Source organism: Polypterus senegalus, chromosome 1, assembly GCF_016835505.1.
Source record: "Polypterus senegalus isolate Bchr_013 chromosome 1, ASM1683550v1, whole genome shotgun sequence".
In the NCBI taxonomy this organism is placed as follows: domain Eukaryota; kingdom Metazoa; phylum Chordata; class Cladistia; order Polypteriformes; family Polypteridae; genus Polypterus; species Polypterus senegalus.
In genome coordinates, this window is record NC_053154.1 from 332,871,999 (window position 1) to 332,893,599 (window position 21,601).

The window sequence follows — 21,601 nt, forward strand, 5'->3', positions numbered from 1 at the left end:
ATGAAGCAGGAAACGCTTTGATAAAACAAAACCTGCCTTGCAGTGTTCTATTGCATATTCCTGCTACTGTTTTTCTATTTGCTAGTGTGAGCTCCCACATAAACACGGAAGAATATCAAAATGAAACCAGCCACATGGCACAAAGAGTTTTTACTGTGATTTGCTCTTTCATCAGTAGACCACGCCACGGGGGTGAAAAGTTAGACGAGAGCTGAGCTATCTATCGGACACGGCTGGCGCCTTTTAAAATGGCTGAACATCGTAACATTGGTGTGTTTTTGTTCAAAATGACACATATATAAGCTGTTTTACAATCTACAGGTAAGATGCAGATCAGTACATTTTAACTGGCCTGGCTTAAGAAATTGAGCGTAGTTGGTCAATTTGCAGGCTTTATTTTTGAGTCTCCTGTGCCCCGTAAGGTTCCACTATAAAATGGCCGGACCAGCTCTGTGTTTTTAGAGCATAATTTCACATGGCAAATGTATATAAGAAATAACCTGGACTTGGAAAAAATACCAAACTTATTCTTCATGAGGTCAAATTTGATTATAGTAAATATTTTTAATAAGAAGTTAAATAACAGAAGGAAGCACATTACTACTTTGGCACACTGTGCCCCGCTCCATAATTGTTGTTAACCAATAGAGTGTCAGTAGGGAATATACATGACATTTGATTAACAGTCTAATTGTTTTAAATGTGTTTTATGTCTTCATGACTGGCTTGTGACATGAGCACCAACAAAATCTGCATTAACTTGTAGTGCAGCTCTTCTCTTTTGATTGGCTAGCTAGAGAAACTACAATTTGGAGGATAGCAGTGAGGGAGCAAATCAAACAATGAGCTTGTCCTGATTTGCTGGAAGTTCTGAGACTCGTTTCTTCTTTGATTTTTTATTTCGCAGGCTTCTGAAAACTTCATCTACTCGTGTGCAGGGTGCTGCGCTGCCACCTACGCCTTGGGCATCTGTGATCGACACAACGACAACATCATGCTTCGCTCCACAGGGCACATGTTCCACATCGACTTCGGCAAGTTTCTTGGACACGCTCAGATGTTTGGAAGTTTTAAAAGGTACTTAAATGGTTGACTTGAGTGTCGGGGGTCTGGTTTGGAAATGTTGAAGGTCCAAAAAGTATTCCTTCTAAATACACGCTTGGGAGATTTTTTTTATGCGGTCTGTTGTGGTTTAGCTAATTGTCTAAAATAACTGGCGAGGACACGGGTTCAGTTATAGTGGCTGGCAATGGAAGTCTTTGCAGACTCCTAATAAATAGGCTTAAATTGTATTACACCAACTTGTTTGTTTATTTGTCAAAGTGTTGTTTGCCTTATTAGCCTCATCAGATATCAATAGTCCATTAGCTTTTACTCATTTCGTGTCTTGACGTCGCCTTGCACATCTCTAGCTTGTTAGCCTTTCATCCCAGGATGGCAGATCTTGTACTGGCTTTATTTAATCGACGACGCCTTGAGTCAGTCCGTCAAGTACACAAGTGTGTCCTCAAGTCACCTCCCGCGCCTTTTAGGTGCTCTTACCCCTGTTCCTCTTACGTTACTTCAAAGCCTGCCAACAGCTTTGCCTGTTTCCACACACTGCACATAGTGTATTGTAAAGCTCTTTTGTCCTTTTCTTAACTTCCATGCATCGGCTGACCTGTACTGCGTCTTGAAAGCCGTAAATATTTTATTGCATTTATTTGTTTTTGTTCCTGCGCAGTTTCTTAATGAGAAGTCAATTATTGCTGATGAAGCCCTTTTTGCTTAACACTAGAATTACCAGAGCCTCTGAAAAACTCGTAATTCCGTCCCACCTTAAACTGCTTCTTAAATCCCTTCACACCTCTCCGCCAGCGCCTTTGTCTTCTAAATGTGCTGATAAAGAGAAGCCGCTATTCCATCCCCCACCAATTTAGAGCGTGCACGAACTTCTCTCAGCTCATGCCTTGATTGAGTATCTGGGAGTGAAGTGGAGTTTTAGAGTGGAAATAATAGATCGTTATTTGGAACACACGCATTTCATGTCTGTTCCGTTTCTACAGTAATCTGTGTCAACACATTGTTAAAACAGAAACTTTTTATATTCTAGTAGTAGATGACAAAATGTAGGCATAAACTATATAATGTATGAAGCCTGAAGTCCAAATAGCAAAGAAACATTTTCACAAGAATAACACAATTGCACTTTTATTCAAACATATAACTGCAGAAACAAAAGTGCCTTAAATGCAAATGCGACATCCGACTGTAACAAATTGTTCCTTCTTAGACCCAGCTGAGTATCTCACCGTCACTTGCTTTTCGCTTTATTAGTGTTCCTGCCAGCCACTGGCCATTGAGAATTTTCTGTTTTGTGTGCCAACTATGCGATAACTCGAATGGATTTCCTTGGAGAATAAACCTTTATTGTGAATTTTGCTCAATAACAAAATGCCTTATACAGTAATCCCTCCTCGATCGGGGGGGTTGCGTTCCAGGCCCCCCCGCGATAGGTGAAAATCCGCGAAGTAGAAACCATATGTTTGTACAGTATGGTTATTTTTATATATTTTAAGCCCTTATAAACTCTCCCACACTATTAACATTATTAGAGCCCTCTAGACATGAAATAACACCCTTTAGTCAAACGTTTAAACTGTGCTTCATTACAAGACAGAGATGGCAGTTCTTTCTCACAATTAAAAGAATGCAAACATATGTTATCTTCAAAGGAGCACCGTGAAGAGCAGATAATGTCAGAGAGAGTTCGCTAAGAAAAGCAAACAATCAAAAAATCAATACCTGCTTTGATAAAGCGGCATTTTGTAGAGGAGCGTCCTATCTTCTAGGCAAACAGCCACTGTGTAAAAAGCCCCCTCTGCTCACACCCCCTCTGTCAGGCAGAGAGAGTGAGAGAGACAGAGAGAAGCAAACAAAACAAGCGCCACGCGGGAAGCATATCTTATAGCATTGAGGAGTTTTAGTTAATATGTAATACATGCTCTGATTGGGTAGCTTCTAAGCCATCCGCCAATAGCGTCCCTTGTATGAAATCAACTGGGCAATCACACTGAGGAAGCATGTAACCTAAATTAAAAGACCCATTGTCCGCAGAAAGCGGCGAACCAGCGAAAAATCCGTGATATATATTTAGATGTGCTTACATTTAAAATCCGCGATAGAGTGAAGCCGCAAAAGTCGAAGCGCGATATAGCGAGTGATTACTGTATACCGTATTTACTCGCATACAAGTCAGGTCTTGAAACTCGAAAAATCGATCATAAAATCAGACCCCGACTTATACACCCTTTCAAAAATGCGACACTTCAATTTTTTTTTTTTTTAACATCTTCTTGCCTCCTCCAGTCTCACAGCAGTTTCTCAGACACATTGAATTTCATTGCAGGAACGCAGTTACCAATTTCTTTCGCTACTTCAACGATGTTTAATTAAAAACCAGCTTCATATTTTCTACTGATCAAATGCTCCATCGTAGATAAGGGATGTTCTTACGATAAAGGTGTGTGAGATGCAAAACACACAAATCAGTGGAAACGGCACTTCAGAATAGTTCAGGTGTTACACAGTAGGCACAATACATAGGGAAAAAAAGGGCGTGTGCTCCGTGGTTATCTCTCTCAGGTGGTCGTTAGCATATTGTAATCTCTTAGACTAATAGCGTGAGTTTTCCGCATTCGACTTATACGACCGGCATTATAAAATACCAGAAATTATACGGTAAAATCAAGTCCGAACTAATGTGCGAGTATATACGTTAAGTTGATTAGAACATCTCCCAGATTTTACATTGACGTCAGAAACAAATTGCCTATTTTCACTGTAGCAATCAGCCTAGGAAAGGATTGTTTCATTACCTAATTTACAGAAAAAGCATTTCAGACATATTAATGAAATGACAGTGAAGCCGAGTTTCAGTCACAAAACACAAAGTGTAAACTACCGTGAACAGCAGATATGAAACTGAATGACATGAACACAAGACTGGCCAGTAGCAGCACTGACTACCATGTGACCAGGTGTTTCCTTGATAGGACGAGACTACCAAATCATTAAAAAATAAAAAAATTCTCTACAGAAGCATTGATACGTTTGGTATTTTTAAAGTCAAAGTAACTTCTTCACAGACATGATGTATATGCATGTGCCACGCGAGATTGTGTTCTAAAGTTAAGCATTTTGAATAAATTTTTATAATGCAGCCTTATGGGGCATGAGGAGCCACTGGAAAATAAAAGCCTAAACACTTAATGATGAAGCAGGAAACGCTTTGATAAAACAAAACCTGCCTTGCAGTGTTTCCGGTGCGTGTTTATGACAACAAAAGGGATCTGAAATAATTGTTCTATTGCATATTCCTGCTACTGTTTTTCTATTTGCTAGTGTGAGCTCCCACATAAACACGGAAGAATATCAAAATGAAACCAGCCACATGGCACAAAGAGTTTTTTACTGTGATTTGCTCTTTCATGAGTAGACCACGCCACGTGGGGGTGAAAAGTTAGACGAGAGCTGAGCTATCTATCGGACACGGCTGGCCGTCTTTTAAAATGACTGAACATCGTAACATTGGTGTGTTTTTGTTCAAAAATGACACATATATAAGCTGTTTTACAATCTACAGGTAAGATGCAGATCAGTACATTTTAACTGGCCTGGCTTAAGAAATTGAGCGTAGTTGAGTCTCCTGTGCCCCGTAAGGTTCCACTATAAAATGGCCGGACCAGCTCTGTGTTTTTAGAGCATAATTTCACATGGCAAATGTATATAAGAAATAACCTGGACTTGGAAAAAATACCAAACTTATTCTTCATGAGGTCAAATTTGATTATAGTAAATATTTTTAATAAGAAGTTAAATAACAGAAGGAAGCACATTACTACTTTGGCACACTGTGCCCCGCGGCTCCATAATTGTTGTTAACCAATACAGTGTCAGTAGGGAATATACATGACATTTGATTAACAGTCTAATTGTTTTAAATGTGTTTTATGTCTTCATGACTGGCTTGTGACATGAGCACCAACAAAATCCGCATTAACTTGTAGTGCAGCTCTTCTCTTTTTGATTGGCTAGCTAGAGAAAACTACAATTTGGAGGATCCAATGAGGGAGCAAATCAAACAATGAGCTTGTCCTGATTTGATGGAAGTTCTGAGACTCGTTTCTTCTTTGATTTTTTTATTTCGCAGGCTTCTGAAAACTTCATCTACTCGTGTGCAGGGTGCTGCGTTGCCACCTACGTCTTGGGCATCTGTGATCGACACAACGACAACATCATGCTTCGTTCCACAGGGCACATGTTCCACATCGACTTCGGCAAGTTTCTTGGACACGCTCAGATGTTTGGAAGTTTTAAAAGGTACTTAAATGGTTGACTTGAGTGTCGGGGGTCTGGTTTGGAAATGTTGAAGGTCCAAAAAGTATTCCTTCTAAATACACGCTTGGGAGATTTTTTTTATGCGGTCTGTTGTGGTTTAGCTAATTGTCTAAAATAACTGGCGAGGACACGGGTTCAGTTATAGTGGCTGGCAATGGAAGTCTTTGCAGACTCCTAATAAATAGGCTTAAATTGTATTACACCAATTTGTTTGTTTATTTGTCAAAGTGTTGTTTGCCTTAATAGCCTCATCAGATATCAATAGTCCATTAGCTTTTACTCATTTCGGTGTCTTGACGTCGCTTCCTTGCACATCTCTAGCTTGTTAGCCTTTCATCCCAGGATGGCAGATCTTGTACTGGCTTTATTTAATCGACGACGTCTTGAGTCAGTCCGTCAAGTACACAAGTGTGTCCTCAAGTCACCTCCTGCGGCCTTTTAGGTGCTCTTACCCCCTGTTCCTCTTACGTTACTTCAAAGCCTGCCAACAGCTTTGCCTGTTTCCACACACTGCACATAGTGTATTGTAAAGCTCTTTTTGTCATTTTCTTAACTTCCACGCATCGGCTGACCTGTACTGCGTCTTGAAAGCCGTAAATATTTCATTGCATTTATTTGTTTTTTGTTCCAGCGCAGTTTCTTAATGAGAAGTCAATTATTGCTGATGAAGCCCTTTTTGCTTAAATGACATTTTGATGCATCATTTTAGTGGTCTCACTTGTTAAGGTTCCCCACCCTCGATTGCTTATTTCAATCTTAAACTGCTGCATTCACTGTTTTAATGGCTCCTCATTAGCCATAAGATGCAAAAGACAAAGCAGCCACCCAGCAGTTCTCAAGCTAACTTTTCTGTGTGTGTTCATCATGCACTGTTTGATATAATAAAAGACTTGATAGAAAAAATGTGACAGACTGAAAATTATCCATTTTAGGCTTCAAATCATTTAGATGATATCCTTGGAAAGGAACAAAATCTACAATATAAGAACCTTACATTGCAGACTAACAAGCCATAAGACTGGCAAGGATTGGTTTCTAATTAAGCAATTGGGTTGGAATGAAAACCTGTAGCCGCTGCGGCCCTCCAGGACCAACATTGCCCACCCTTGGTCCAGAACATGAAGTCTGGTTTGGTGTTTTCTTCTGGCGGTCTTTGTTTTTTTTCCCTTGTAATTTCAGCATTTTGATTTACGGTCATATGAAAAAGTTTGGGAACCCCTCTTAATTCTTTGGATTTTTGTTTCTCATTAGCTGAGCTGTCAAAGTAGCAACTTCCTTTTAATATCTGACATGCCTTATGGACACGGGAGGATTTCAGCAGTAACATTAAGTTTATTAGATTAACAGAAAATATGCAATATGCATCATAACAAAATTAGACAGGTGCATAAATGTGGGCACCCAACAGAGATATGACATCAATACTTAGTTGAGCCTCCTTTTGCTCCTTTGAGCCTCTCGACGCTGTCCTCCTATAGCCTGTGATGAGTGTCTGGATTCTGGATGGAGGTATTTCTGACCATTCTTCATATAAAATCTCTCCAGTTCAGTTCAATTTGATGGACAGCCTGCTTCAAATCATCCCATAGCTTTTCAATGATATTCAAGTCAGGGGACTGTGACGGCCATTCCAGAACATTGTACTTCTCCCTCTGCATGAATGCCTTTGTAGATTTCCAACTGTGTTTTGGCTCATTGTCTTGTTGGAATATCCAACCCCTGCTTAAGTAACTTCAACTTTGTGACTGATGCTTGAACATTATCCTGAAGAATTTGTTGATATTGGGTTGAATTCATCCGACCCTCGACTTTAACAAGGGCCCCAGTCCCTGAACTAGCCACACAGCCCCACAGCATGATGGGACCTCCACCAAATTTGACAGTAGGTAGCAGGTGTTTGTCTTGGATTGCGGTGTTCTTCTTCTGTCATGCAAAGCTCTTTTTGTTCTGACCAAATAACTCAATTTTTTTCTCATCAGTCCAAAGCACTTTGTTCCAAAATGAATCTGGCTTGTCTAAATGAGCATTTGATACAACAAGCAACTCTGTTTGTGGTGTGAGTGCAGAAAGGGCTTCTTTCTCATCACCCTGCCATACAGATGTGCTGAATTGTAGAACGATGTACAGATACACCATCTGCAGCGAGATGTTCTTGCAGGTCTTTGGAGGTGATCTGTGGGTTGTCTGTAACCATTCTCACAATCCTGTACATATGCCGCTCCTGTATTTTTCTTGGCCTGCCAGACCTGGTTGGTTTAACAGCAACTGTGCCTGTGGCCTTCCATTTCCTGATTCCATTCTTTACAGTTGAAACTGACAGTTTAAACCTCTGAGATGGCTTTTTGTAGCCTTCCCCTAAACCAGGAGACTCAACAATCTTTGTTTTCAGATCTTTGGAGAGTTGCTTTGAGGATCCCATGCTGTCTGTCACTCTTCAGAGGAGAGTCAAAGGGAAGGAAGCACAACTTGTAATTGACCACCTTAAATACCTTTTACCACTCATGACTGGACACTCCTGTCTATGAAGTTCAAGGCTTAATGAGCTCATCCAGCCAAGTAATCAGCACTGAGCAGTGACAGACATTCAAATCAGCACAATGACAAGGGGACCCACATTTTTGCACAGCCAGTTTTTCACATTTGATTTAATTTCATACAACTAAATACTACTTCACTAAAAATCTTTGTTCTGTAAACTCCCCAATGCTCAGATGTTCCTAGGAAATGAAAGACATACCACTGATATCTTTTTTGTTGAAAGGAGAGTCAATTATTATGCAGGCTGAGAGGGGTTCCCAGACTTTTTCATATGACTGTATTCCCGATTTGCACTGTAAACAAGTGACCAATAGGAAAGGTTTACAACAAAAATCTTAAGTTTTCAAGTATTTCTATGTTAGTGCAGACTGAGCTTTATTTTAAAATATATGAATGTTGTGTAATTATTTTTTATTTGTTTATAAAGTCTTTTACATCAACTTCTGTGTGGTGACTCCAAATGTACTGTGCTGCACGTTTCATGGTCCTCAGTTGAAATTCCATCTGCACCTAACAGTTTGCTTCTCCCTTTTCCTTCCAGAGACCGAGCTCCTTTTGTGCTGACCTCTGACATGGCTTATGTGATCAATGGTGGTGAGAAACCAACCAGCCGTTTCCAGCTCTTTGTGGACCTCTGCAGCCAGGCCTACAATCTGATAAGGAAACACGCCAACCTTTTTCTCAACCTACTTTCTTTGGTAAATCTCAGATTCTCCATTAAGTGCCATTTATGACCCATGTGTGGCGGCACATCCCCTGTGGTGTCTTCGCATTAAGGGCAAGTGGGAGACTGACCCCATTTACCAGCAGGTGGTGTGACTTTAGTAACGGACAGTTAAAGGAAGGCCCTACCAAAAAGTTTTCTTCTCATGTTTTTGTTGAGAATTGAGGCACCAAAGTTCCTGGTGGAATGAGGGTCTACGGAGACCAGTGCTAAAGCACAGAAAAATGTCAAGAGCATCCATTGGAAAAAAACTCTCGTTACACCTGACCGATACATCAGGTCATCCAGTCATAGCCTTGCAAAACATTCACTTTTTTTCCCAAAAATATTGTTAAATTAATGCGTCCAGAAAAAAAATAGAGTAGTACATGAACTGGAAAAGCATTTACACAGGATTGGCCTTTTAGATTGAAGAATCTCCTCTTCCTCCTCATCATTCACAGGTTAAGAAGCCTCTCTTCAGTTCAAAAACTTTAATCTCAGCATTGCACGTCATGTCACATCACAAACGCTCCACTATAAAATTTAATCCGAGATCACAGATCTAAACATTGAACAGTGCAAGTCCTGAACACACACAATGACAATTTGTGAAAGGGTTATAGAGAGAGAAGGCTCAGGGAAGAGACCACCATAGGCGGGGTGCAGGTTGGTTTTATGCCAGTGAGAGGAACAACTAATGCAGTCTTTGCATTGAGACATCTCCTAGAGAACCATCGAAAAGAACAGAAAGGACTGCATATGGTGGTCATTGATATGAAGAAGGCTTATGATGGAGTGCAACGTCAAGAGGTTCATGAGAGAGAGAGAGAGGAGGACCAGAGAAGTGTGTGAGGATTATCCAGGATATGAATAAGAGAGTGGTGACTGGGGTTAAAAACAGTGTTGGGCTAATAGACGATATCCCCGTTAAAGGTGGTCTGCACCAGGGATGATCTTGAAGTCCTCTTTGTTATGGTTATGGATGTGCTGACTTGTGGGTTAAAAGACCAATCCCCTGATGTAGGCTTTGCGATGATGACATTGAGTTGTGTAGCACCAGAAAAGAGGAAGTTGGAAGAATGGAGAAGGGTTTTGGAAGATGATGGATTAAAGATAAATAGGAAGATGATGACAGAATATGCAATATGGGGTTTAGCCGTCTGGATTTGGTTTTTGATAGCAGTACTTTGGGATTCTAGAAATCAGTTTTTCTTCCAGTTACTTCAAAATGTGTGCCTCTCCTAGTTTGTTTCACACAATTCCACTGTGAAAACGGACTTTACAAAAAGATCAGCTGGAATTAAAAAGACAGCCAGGCGGAGTGCGTCTGTGCTGCGGTCTCCTTGAGAATTCGTGACTGGCGTGACAAAAAGCGGCTCCAAACTGATGAACATAACAGGAACCTAACAACGTCTGTCCATTAAGTAAGTGTTGAACCACCGCCACTTAACCACAAGGCAAGAATAGAAAACAAAAGTTGAAGTTCAAATACTTTATTGTCATTGTGTAACACAACAAAATGACTTTTATGACAACCTCAAAGGTGCATTTGAAGAATGGAATAGAAACGACAATTTAAAAACAGAATTCAAGTTAAGAAAGAAAAAATAGAATAGTCATAAAATATGTCATATAGTGTTAAGTGATCAGGTACACATTGCAGAATATTATTATCCGATATACAGCAGCATAAATTGTTATTGCACCCATTAATGAATAGTATGGTGCGTATTTTATATTTTTAGTAGTGCTGGGCAGCGATTAAAATTTTTAATCGCGATTAATCGCAGACAATCACAACAATCTCATTGTTATGTGCAAAATTCAATAATGAACCAAAGTAGTGTATTGCAAGTATTTGGTTTGCAAACACTTTAAACAAATAAGGTGCTTTTTAACAGCAGTATTCCCCTCACATAGCAGCAGTTAAAATATTTCTTGAGAGTCTCAACTTAAACATGAATGCAATCAAATCAAATATAAAACCACAGCTGTTTGCCACTGCCAGGGCATTAACGTTTTATCGAGTTTGTAACCCTCAGAGTCCTGAGCCACAATCACAACATTATAACAGGCACCTTCTGAGCATCAGCAAGTTCACATTTCTAAATCGGCTTTCTTTTTTATCTGAACAGATACCAGCAGAAACATTTTCTTTTATCAGAGAGCAGCATAAACAGTCGTATGTTCAGCAGCAACTCTTTGAGGGCTAATATTTTTTCCAAAAACAAAAAAAGCGTACACGTAAATCAACATAAAACGTCTGTTGCTGCCTGTTGTACCTGCTGTCAGTGCCTATTTGCAGTTTGCTGCGGCTCGAAGGCCAGCAGGAATAACACGGTGGGCTGGCTGTCTTTGTGAGACGCAATATGGTTTGTACCTCCTGTCATCTTAAGTGTCTGTCCTCCCAAGCGAACGCTGCCATCGGTGCATCAGCTACACAAACGTGCTCAGCGCCACGTTCAGCTGGAGATCAATCCACTGATGCCGGTACCTCACTTTTGTTTTCGATCTACATCTCCACATCACTTACATCCAAATCAGAGTCCGATAAATCAGAGTCAGATTCAGCGATAATATGAAAAAGTCATCCACCGATTATTTTACTTTGAGCATTCACTTTGTATCTCTCCAAATACCATTTTAGAAGCGGGTTGCTCTTCACTGCTCACGCACATGCAGGGAATCGAGGTCAAATCAACAAAGCTAACTTTCCTTCTAGCAAAAGCGTATCAAAGCGCCGTAACAAGAAGATCACTCATCTTTATCGAGTCTTTCAAAATAATAATAATAATAACAAAAACTGCATAACGCGCAGTAAAATAATTGTCGGTGTTAATGCGTTAACGTGATAATAATGCGCTAATTTGCCCATCCCTAATTTTTAGTGTAGCTGCTGGTGAGTAATGCAGGATCAAGCACGGGTCAAGCGCATGCCAAAAGAGAAATCTCAGCCCAAAAGTTCATTTTAAAAGATTTTGTGAAAATTCAAAGCAAACAGTCCGCACAAGAATAAAGAAAGAAGGTTGTTACGCATGTAGAATAAAAGGAAAAAAAAAAAATTGGACAAATGTCTCTTCTCTAAACTTGAGTTGTTTGTATAGTTAAATATGCCTTACTTCGCCTTCATGGCACTGCACGTTCGATAGAGCAGGTTAACTTTTGTACTATTGGGCATGTTAAGGCCTGGTTTAAAACCGTGTGCCCTCCATGCCATACACACGGCAAGGCAGGTCACTAACTGGGGCTAATCTATAGTCAGAGATACCAGAAATAGTTTGAATATACCAATTCAATTCAGCTTGTGGGGGTTAAAAGAAAACTATAGACTATAGTATGCAGTAATATAATGGGATTAATAAAGTATCTATATGTCTGTCTGTCTATAGGCAAACCTCTAATATAACTTAAATGACTAGCAAATGGCTGTGACAGTATTATGTTAGTATATTTCACATTACCAGTATAACTTATTGTACATATTCAAATAAAAATTATCTCAGACTGAGGAGATTCAGAGTTCAGAAAGTTTATGGCAAATGAAATCAAGTTATTTTTAGTCTGATTGTGCCTGTATGCAGATTGATCTAAAACGTCTACCCGATGGAGGAGCTCAAACTAAAGAATTTCATTGGCAATGTTTCTGGCCCTTCTCACACAGCAAGTCTTATACAAGAGTTTGAGTGATGGCAGTTAGGTGTCGATGATGACTTCTGCTGTTTTTACGATCTGCTGCAGGGCTCCTGTGACAGCCTTGGTGCAGCAGTTGTACCAGACCATTGTGCAGTTAGTCAGGATGCTCTCTATAGTACATCTGTGGAAATTAACCAGCGTCTTCTTGGGGAGATTAGCTTGTGCTTTGCCAATTACAACCAAGGTGTTGTCAGCCTAGGACAAACGAAAACGCAGTCATCTATATCACTGGGGACATCAAACCTCTGGGGGTTCATGGTCTGTTAGAACAGAGAAGATCGGATACAGTCAGAGTGCTAGGGATCTCAGCCAACTGAGTGCCCACCTCCTGGTTATCCTACTGTAGTCTGTGCTGGACAGTAAAAATACAATACAATTTATTTTTGTACAGCCCAAAATCACACAAGAAGTGCTGCAAAGGACTTTAACAGGCCCTGCCTCTTGACAGAAGCCTTGACTCTCAAAGAAGACAAGGAAACCCAAACAAAAAAAAAGCAAATAGATGAAACCTTTGGAAAGGCAGTTCAAAGAGAGACCCCTTTCCAGGTAGGTTGGGCGTACAGTGGGTGTCAAAGAGAAAGGGGGTCAATACAATACAATAAACAGAACACATGTAATCCTCAATACAGTATAACAGTAAAATAAAAAAGTACAGAGCAGAATTTAACGGCAGACAGTAACAGTACTGGCCATTTCACGGCTGAACACCATTTTTTGACAGACACACTCTCTGCCTTGCTGTGCTCCATGAATTTCTCCATGAATGTGTGAGAGTGTGGCCTCTTCTGACCACAGAGATCTGATTACCGTACTAAGGGGTGCAACGTGATTACAGGTTCACAGTGACGTGCAGATCACATGCAAGTTCCTGGTAGGACGTGTCTAGACTTGCCTAAAACCATGGGCATCACCATGGAGACAGAGTTGTCATATGGGACATCCAGTGTCCACACACATTATTTTTTGGAGTTGGAGTGTACTGTAGCACCTATTTATGAGGTTAACCTAAAAAATGCTTTGGGTGGTCTTTAGCATCCTTACTGTCCCATGTACAGAGTACAGTGAAATTCTTAGTTGTGTTAACCAACATGCAACAGGCTGCCCCTCACTAATGACGTGATAAGTTAGAAGAACCTGCTATTTATCTTGAATGTATCCTGAAGCATCTGCCTTCCTCACCTTACAAAGCTCAGAACACAGTTTCCAGTATCGTATCTACCGTCTGTCATGGAATGTGAAAGGACTGAACTGACCATAAATCATGGGATGAACAGGATCAGCCAAATGAAGTAGGAAGACACATGTATGTCACTCATAGAAGTCATTACTGCTCCCTTTTGTTATGATTATTTTAAATAATTGTATATTCAGAGATTCCAACATGATAGGTGAAGATTAATCAGATACTTCAAGAGAAAGCTATGAACGGCTGTTTTGCGTGTTTGGTTGTTTGATGTGGGGGATACGATGGAAGCCACTGGTCTTTACCGTAAGCTGTGATTTTTCATGTCTTTCTCACGACATTACTTAAAAGCTGTTTTTGTCCTCATGTCCTCTCTTTTGTAACAGACACTCATGAAAAGTGTTTGGAGTACCAGCTAGTAACCCCTTTTAATAAGAGATGAGAAAACGATCGATCAAGCAGCACATGAGGGTGGCAAAAAGAAACTGGACCAAGTGGTCGGTAGTGCAGATTGTCATCTGTGTGCCAACTTCTGGTGATATGCAGGTTTTTGATTGATTGTCCCGGAAGGGGCGGAGCTTCATGGTGGAAGTGGAACCTGAGTCATGTGTCTTCCAGCTGGTGGGCTTCTGAAATGCAGATTGAGATCAAGAAATGGTTCATGACAGCATCCCCTCTCTGTTCGTGGTGGTGTTATCTACAACATCAGAACCCTGAAGATGTTACCTATGCGTGCATCCTAAGGAGCCGTGCCAACATGGTGTGTGAGTGAAAGACATGATGATGAAGCACTTAGGAGATCCACTCCTCTAGTTAGATCCATTGGCCTGGGCACGTGGCCACCGTTGGTCTCGGGAAGGATCCTGGCTTGGATCAGCCCATGGTGTTGTGGAAAGTGAGCGCAGATGGCAGTGGCCTATGACCACAAGTGAGCAGTGTGAGGTGGTGGGGTAAATGGGCAGGTAGTGGACACAGTGGAGAAAAAGATAATTGTACCAATGTAGGATCAGATGGGCAGCAGTGGTGCTGAAGAGTGGCTGAGGAAGGAGATGTCCTCCAGGAAACATCACGTGAGAGAATGAGGGAGAAACTTGCGTCTCCTAATGCATTTAGACTTCCAGCACTGGGGAAGATAAAATGTTAACGAAATAATATAAAAAATGACATAAATTGAAGATCTGTCAGTATATTGTCATAGAGTACAACCACCATAAGGACAGTGTTAAACGATATCCCAACATCGATGTCCAGTGCAATTCGAAATGCAAATAAATATTCAGAAATTTCCCATTTGTGTAGAATCGGTAAAATGGTAGCATTGTTGCTTTGTGTGAAGTGATGTCCTCTCTGGGACTGGGACCTACGGCAGGCACTTCAGTGATTCACTGTCAAGCGTTGGTGATGAGGTTCAGCACGTCAAGTCTGCGGTCACGATTCTCTCTCAGAAATCAGTGGATTACTATCTCTTAATGGGGGAGTTTAGGTATCTCCAGATCTATCGTCAGTCATGGAAGGAGGAAGGGGCCAGCTGGAGTAGAGTGGTGGTAAAGCAGGACCCGAGTTTTAAGTTAGCGGTCACAGTTTACCAGTTGATCTACATCCTTGTGCTCACCTGTGGTCATTGGCTCTATTTAATGTCTGACCAAAGTACTAGCAGCAGGAACGAGGTTGCTATGCAGGGCTGCTGGTCTGACACTTCCTGATAGGAAGAAAGTCACGGTAAAGTCCGCTCGTCGGGATCGAGCACAGCCAGCTGAGGTAGTTTGGTCATGTCATAAGGATGTCCCCCAGTCGATTCCCGCTGGTGCTGCTGTGGACACATCCCACTTGGTGGAGACCCCATGGCACACCCAGGACATGCTGGAATGGTTATATCTCTCGGCTGGTTTGAGAAAGCCTAGGAATTCCCCGAGAAGAGCTGGAATCTGTAGCTGGAAACAGGAAGGTTGAAGCTGACCTGTTTGGCCTGCTACCACCACGGCCCTCAGCAGGAACAACAGTTTGAAAAGGTTGAATGAGCAAACTGCTACATGATGTTTTATGTAAGGATGGTGGTGATGACTTCTTCAAAACAGCCAGATGTGCAGGTCCATGCAGCTTTTAAAACATGACACCAAGAAAATCAACCAGCTGGTCACTTTAATGGGCCCAGCCTTCAAGTTCCAAAGCAGAATTGAAAAGTTGAAGCTGCACCTGAGCAAAGGTGTGGCAAGAACATTGCAGGCGCCAAGATCCTGAACTAGAAACCAGTATGATAAGGAGCAAACAAAAAGGAGACTGTGAAGGCTTGGGGACCAACTGGTACCCCGTTTAGTGCAGCAAAGCACAAAGGGGTGGGGGGGGTGGTGGACTGGATAACAAAAAGAGAATTGCAGACATTGCTTGACTGTTGCTGCCTCTCACAGGTCTGTGCTCTCTTAAATTCAGTCTGCAAAAGAATGGCGACTGTTAGCACTGTTGCTCTTTAAATTGCTTGTGTGGTGGAAACAGCAGGGCGGACGTGAAAGTCGAGTCAGTGGGCTCCATTGTCCAGGCTGCAGATGACAAAGAAGAGGCAGTTAGTGACCATGCTTCTCCAAATGACAGTTGTGAGACCTTGCCATTAACCAGTCACATTCATGCTTTTGATGCATACGTGTGAATGTAGATTAGGAATTGCTTTAAGCATATCATGGAGAATTCAAAAAATGCACTTAACGCAAGTAAGATGAGTTTGCCATACACAGTTTAACAATTTGTTAAATTATTGTGACACGTTTACTGCTTATTTAACGTCATCACAACAGCGCCATCCACTGGGAGATGGGAGGCCGTGCCCAACCTGCCCTTAATGCAGAAATGCCTCTGTTTGATCTCGCCAGCACTCCTAACGTTTGTGTTATTTACAGATGACGTCTTCAGGATTACCGGAGCTCAGTGGTGTGCAGGATCTCAAATACGTCTATGATGCCCTGCAGCCTCAGACAACTGACGCTGAGGCCACCATATTTTTCACAAGGTATTTTAGCTGAGCATGAAGGATGCAAGGAACTTCCATAGAACTGGGTTCTTGTTTTACGTAAAAAAAAAAAAAAATTCTGAAGAACCAACGGTGCAGCGGCCTTTTGTAATGCTCTCCTGTCTGTCTTTTCCAGGCTAATTGAATCCAGTCTGGGCAGTGTGGCTACAAAGTTTAACTTCTTCATCCACAATCTGGCACAGTTACGCTTCTCAGGACTGCCATCAAACGACGAGCCCATACTCTCTTTTTCGCCGAAGACGTACACGCTGAAACAGGATGGAAGAATTAAAGAAGTGTCTGTGTTCACTTACCAGAAACGATACAACCCTGACAAGCACTACGTAAGTCCAGTGAGGCTTGACGTCTAAAGTCTTATTATCTATCTATCTATCAATCATGTAGTGCCTTTCACATCATATAGAGCCTTTATTTAGCCTTAATTTACCTTTTTCTCTATTATATATTGCCTATCATATCAATCAATCAATCTATCTATTATATAGTGCCTTTCACATCTGTTGATCTATTATGATGCACAGTATGCATGAATTGCCATTCCTGTCAGGAAGGCCAAGGTAATGAGTGAGCAAGAAGAAGGGCAGGATGTGACTATGATGGCATACTGATGAGGGGAAGGACTGAAAATCCTTACCTGGCCAGGAGGCAGTTATAATTGAGGGACCAGGGGAGACAAAATGTTGAGACTGCCTGCTCCCTTGACACGCTACATGGCAGCATGCCTGTGCTTTGGTACACATGCCGACACCTGCAAGGCATGCTGGGCATTGTGGTCCTGTGGGACAGCCCTGTTGGGCTTCTGCGGGTGCCACCAGGGGGTGCTGCAAAGATTTGTGATCCCTAAATTGTGGGACTCCTGCTTGACCCAGAAGTGCTTCCTGCGGGTAGTGGCCTGGCAGTGGAGGTACTCCCCGGTCTTATATGAAGGGAGCCAATCTGCCTTTACCCAGGTGAGTTGGAGTTGGGAGTGGAAGACGGGTAAACTCTCCTGGGAGGAGAGGAGGAAAAGAGAAACAGAGAATTGTATTGTGCTTGTGGATAACCTGTTGAAAGTACTTAATTGTATAAACTCTTTCGTTTGAACCCGAGACTTGTGTCTGAGGTTTGGAGTTACACTGCAAGGCTGGAGATCAGAGTATAATTTCATTCAATTCTTATGTTGTGCTTTCCAGACGTACGTCGTGAGGGTGCGGAGAGAAGGCCAGAGTGACGCTTGCTTTGTCTTTCGTACTTTTGATGAATTTCAGGAGCTGCACAATAAGCTTTCTATCCTCTTCCCATTGTGGAAACTTCCAGGGTATGTCCTTTTTCCTGTTCTCTGTAATCACACCACATGTGTACCTTAAAGGTGATGAGATGCGTTGTGGTGAGGGTTTGCCTCCTTTATCTGCTGCATTTCCTTTCATTTTAATTCTAAAGGTTTCCTAACAAGATGGTCCTGGGGAGGACTCACATAAAAGACGTGGCTGCCAAGAGGAAAGTGGAGCTAAACAGCTACATCCAGAATTTAATGAGGGGCTCAGCCGAGGTGTCAGAGGTACGAAAGTGAAAGTGACTGTGCATCAACTAATTTGGTGGTTTAAAAATGTAATTGTATTACTTTCTTCCCCTGAATCCTAACATAGTGTGACCTCGTCTATACATTTTTTCACCCGATGCCAAGGGATGACAAAGCAGAAGGACTGGAAGGAATTCCTAAATCGATGGGTACGTAGCAGTTATTCAGTTGTTTGATATACACTCTTAAATTGAGTGACAATGGCATACTTTGAAGTGAAGCTTTGTCATATTGGAATGAATTAGAGGAGACATCAAGCCTTTGAGTGTTGGGTTTACTCAAAAGTGTTTTAGCTTGTAAAGCCGTGATGTGACCTGTGACACCGAGGCTACGTCCACACTACTACATTTAAACGATCTCCGTTCACACTTGTCTTTTCACTTTGTTTATGAAAGAATCTCCATCCACATTAAAACAACTGAAAACACAGACGTCATAGCTGTTTGGCTACGCGCATCTGCAGAGACGAGCAACCTTTGTGACTGCGTCTGCAGGTGATGTCATTCGTGTTTTCTTTCCTTCGATATAAGGACAGAGTTTTTCATCAAGAGTGAGCATAGACACCCTAGACATTCAAAAGTTTGTTTCTGTTCATCAGAAACCACAACGTCCATCCATCCATCCATCCATCCATCCATCCATCTATCTTCTTCCGCTTATCCGAGGTCGGGTTGTGTGGGCAGCAGCTTGATGAGCAGAGATGCCCAGACTTCCATCTCCCCGACCACTTTTTCTAGCTCTTCCAGGGAAATCCCGAGGCGTTCCCAGGCCAGCCGGGAGACATAGTCCTTCCAGCGTGTCCTGGGTCCTAGTTAGACGTGCCCAGAACACCTCACCAGGGAGGCGTCCAGGAGGCATCCTGATCAGATGCCCAAGCCACCTCATCTGACTCCTCTGGATGCAGAGGAGGAGCAACCACAACGTCCTTTACAAAATTGTCTATTCAACCACCGCTCCATCCAGATCTCGCCCAAATTTGATGATCCTTCAAGTGGTGTTTATGCTGACTGGCCACAGGATTTATTGAAAAACTATAGTGAGCGGTGGATTGTTTGCCTTTTCCGCATATGTGCAGTATTCAAATTATACAAAACACAACTGAGATAAGCAGCTCAACATCCAGAGTCCTGGAAAGCGACTCCTCGGTGCCTGCTGTTTTAAAAGTAGGTTTTTTTTCTTCCGTGAAGGGTTGACCAATCAGAAAATGAGATGATGTAATGAGCAGGACCCAATCAGGGTAGGAATGCATAATGAGCACAAACAAATCAGCATGCGGTTAGAGTCTGCACTCTGAATTCTCTTCGTTTTCACCCATCCACATTGTAAAGCCAGGCCAGCACTTCAAAATGATATTGTTTTCAAAAGTCTCGGAGGTTAAACACACTGGGGTACGGTGAACAAAAGGTGAAAATGGAGACAAATGTGTGCGTTTTTTAAATGAAAATGTAGTAGTGTGAACGCAGCCCGCCCGAGTGCCAGCCTTGGCATATTTTAAACTGGCAGTCTGTAGTTGAACATTGTTATCTCTGAGCTGTCATTGGCCTTATTAAGTTACAGTGCTGTGAAAAAGTATTTGCCCCCTTTCTGATATTCAGTTTTTTTTTATTTCATATTTTACACAATTAATGGCCTTGGACGTTTTGACAAAAGAGAACTTGTGTGAGCCCACGCCATAAAGATATTAAATCGGGGCTATCCTTACTCAAGGGAACAAAGGTATCCAATAATTGTATCTCTAATTTGAACACTTGGTTTACTGCGCTAATCACACTTCAGCACCTCCTATAATTTGATCGCAGTCTTTCATTTCGCTCTTGAGGAGTTGATTCCCACTCTTCTTTGCAGATCTGCTTTAATGCAGACGCATCGGTGGGTCTGCGAGTGTCAATTGCTCATTGCTACTGAACACTGGGCCGCTTCTTCTAAGCCATTCAGTTGTCAACTTAAGTTTGGTTTTTTTTTTCTCCTTGTCTTTTGTGTGTAACCCAAGTCATCACACAGCAGATGACTGGATATTTTCCTTTAGAATATTCTGGAAAAGTGCCGAATTTCTGGCTCCTTCAATAATGGCAGGTCTTCGAAGCATCCCCACCTCATCACACCAGTTCCCCCCATGTTTTTTTGATGGTCTGTTGAACGCTAGTCGCAGTGGGCTCCATGTCGTTCACAAAGTTCAACCTTTGGCTCATCTGTCATTTTCCCTCAATGCTTTTGAGGTTCATCCCAGTGTTTTTTTGAGACAAGAAGACACTAACATTACTCTTGGATTCCAGAGGTTTCCACCTCTCCCATAAATCACCTTTTTCTCTCAGTCTCTTTCTTGTCAGTGAATACTGAACACTGACCTCAGCTTGGGCTACAGAGAGTGCTGTGGCTGTTCTTCTGGGATCCTCTGTGACTTCTTGAATGTGTTGTCACTGTGACCTTAGAGGTCATTTTAACAGCCCGGCCTTGTCCTTGGAGGATTCCCCACTGTCCCCAGTGTTCTCCATGTAAAGATCATGGCCCTGTCTCAATGGTGCACTGCAGTCCTAGAGCCTTAGAAGGGGTTTTTCAACCATTTCCTGACTGGTGGGTGTCATCAGATGTCGTCTTGAAGTTCCTTATGTCCTTGTGGTGACGACTTCACTCTCATGGTGAGGTTTCGATGTAACAGGAGTGGCTGTGTTCATTCAGCTGAGTCGAATTATCAATGACCTGTGGTCAGGTGTTTGAGGGAGGAACTAAGGGGGCATAACTTTATTACTTATAAATATATATTGAGTAACAATTTAGAAATAGTGTTACACCGTGGTGTCCTTTATGTGTATAGCATGTTTTTGTCTAAAGATTAAAAGCCATTTATTATGACAACTGTTCAAAAGCAGGCTATCATGAAGGGGGCAAATACTTTTTCACAGCACCATGAGTGAGACAGCTGGGCTTCACAGAAGCCATTTGATCAAAACCTTATTTTACTGTTTGTGGTCATTTGAATTATTCCTATTTCCAGATGTAATTCCAGTGAGTCCCATGTCTGGTAAAATTGGCGGAGAGGTGAAGCTGTCGATTTCCTACAGGAACAGCACGCTCTTCATCATGGTGATGCACATCAAAGATCTGGTGAGCAATCCATACAAGAAAGTGCAGTATGAAGGCGACTGTGGGTTAGTGGGGTCTGATTGCACATTTTGTCCTTGCCGTGTCTTGTTTCGGATGGTCAGGGTGATCTGTCACACCAGGAACAGGATAAACACTAGCCTTATGCTGCAGTTTTGCAGGGGGTGTCAATTGACCAGAGGGGTCCATACAATATTATTTATTTCAACTTTCAAAAAAGGTTTGACACCAGCAATACACGATACAACTCTTCAGCAGAGTTTGGAGTTTTAAGTCCTTATGTGTAGATGGGAGCCAAGTTAGCACATTTTAGTCAGAGGGAATGTGAAATTTGGTGGCTGCAGTAACACATTTTTTTTTAGTTTCCCATTTACTTTTGTGGGAATGATATGAAATAATCTGACCTCTTAAGAAGGCCTTCACAGT

At 41.9% G+C, this 21,601-nt stretch overlaps 1 protein-coding gene across 1 annotated transcript in view; it reads left to right on the forward strand.

The window, feature by feature from the left end:
* pik3c2a (phosphatidylinositol-4-phosphate 3-kinase, catalytic subunit type 2 alpha) overlaps positions 1-21,601 on the forward strand; it is a 231,006-nt gene that overhangs the window by 197,631 nt on the left and 11,774 nt on the right. Inside the window, exons 23-30 of the mRNA XM_039740786.1 lie at positions 5,192-5,361; positions 8,459-8,615; positions 16,388-16,497; positions 16,634-16,841; positions 17,691-17,815; positions 17,938-18,055; positions 18,144-18,225; positions 21,069-21,178. Coding sequence (XP_039596720.1) covers positions 5,192-5,361; positions 8,459-8,615; positions 16,388-16,497; positions 16,634-16,841; positions 17,691-17,815; positions 17,938-18,055; positions 18,144-18,225; positions 21,069-21,178 — 1,080 coding nt within the window. The remainder of the gene's footprint in view (positions 1-5,191; positions 5,362-8,458; positions 8,616-16,387; positions 16,498-16,633; positions 16,842-17,690; positions 17,816-17,937; positions 18,056-18,143; positions 18,226-21,068; positions 21,179-21,601) is intronic.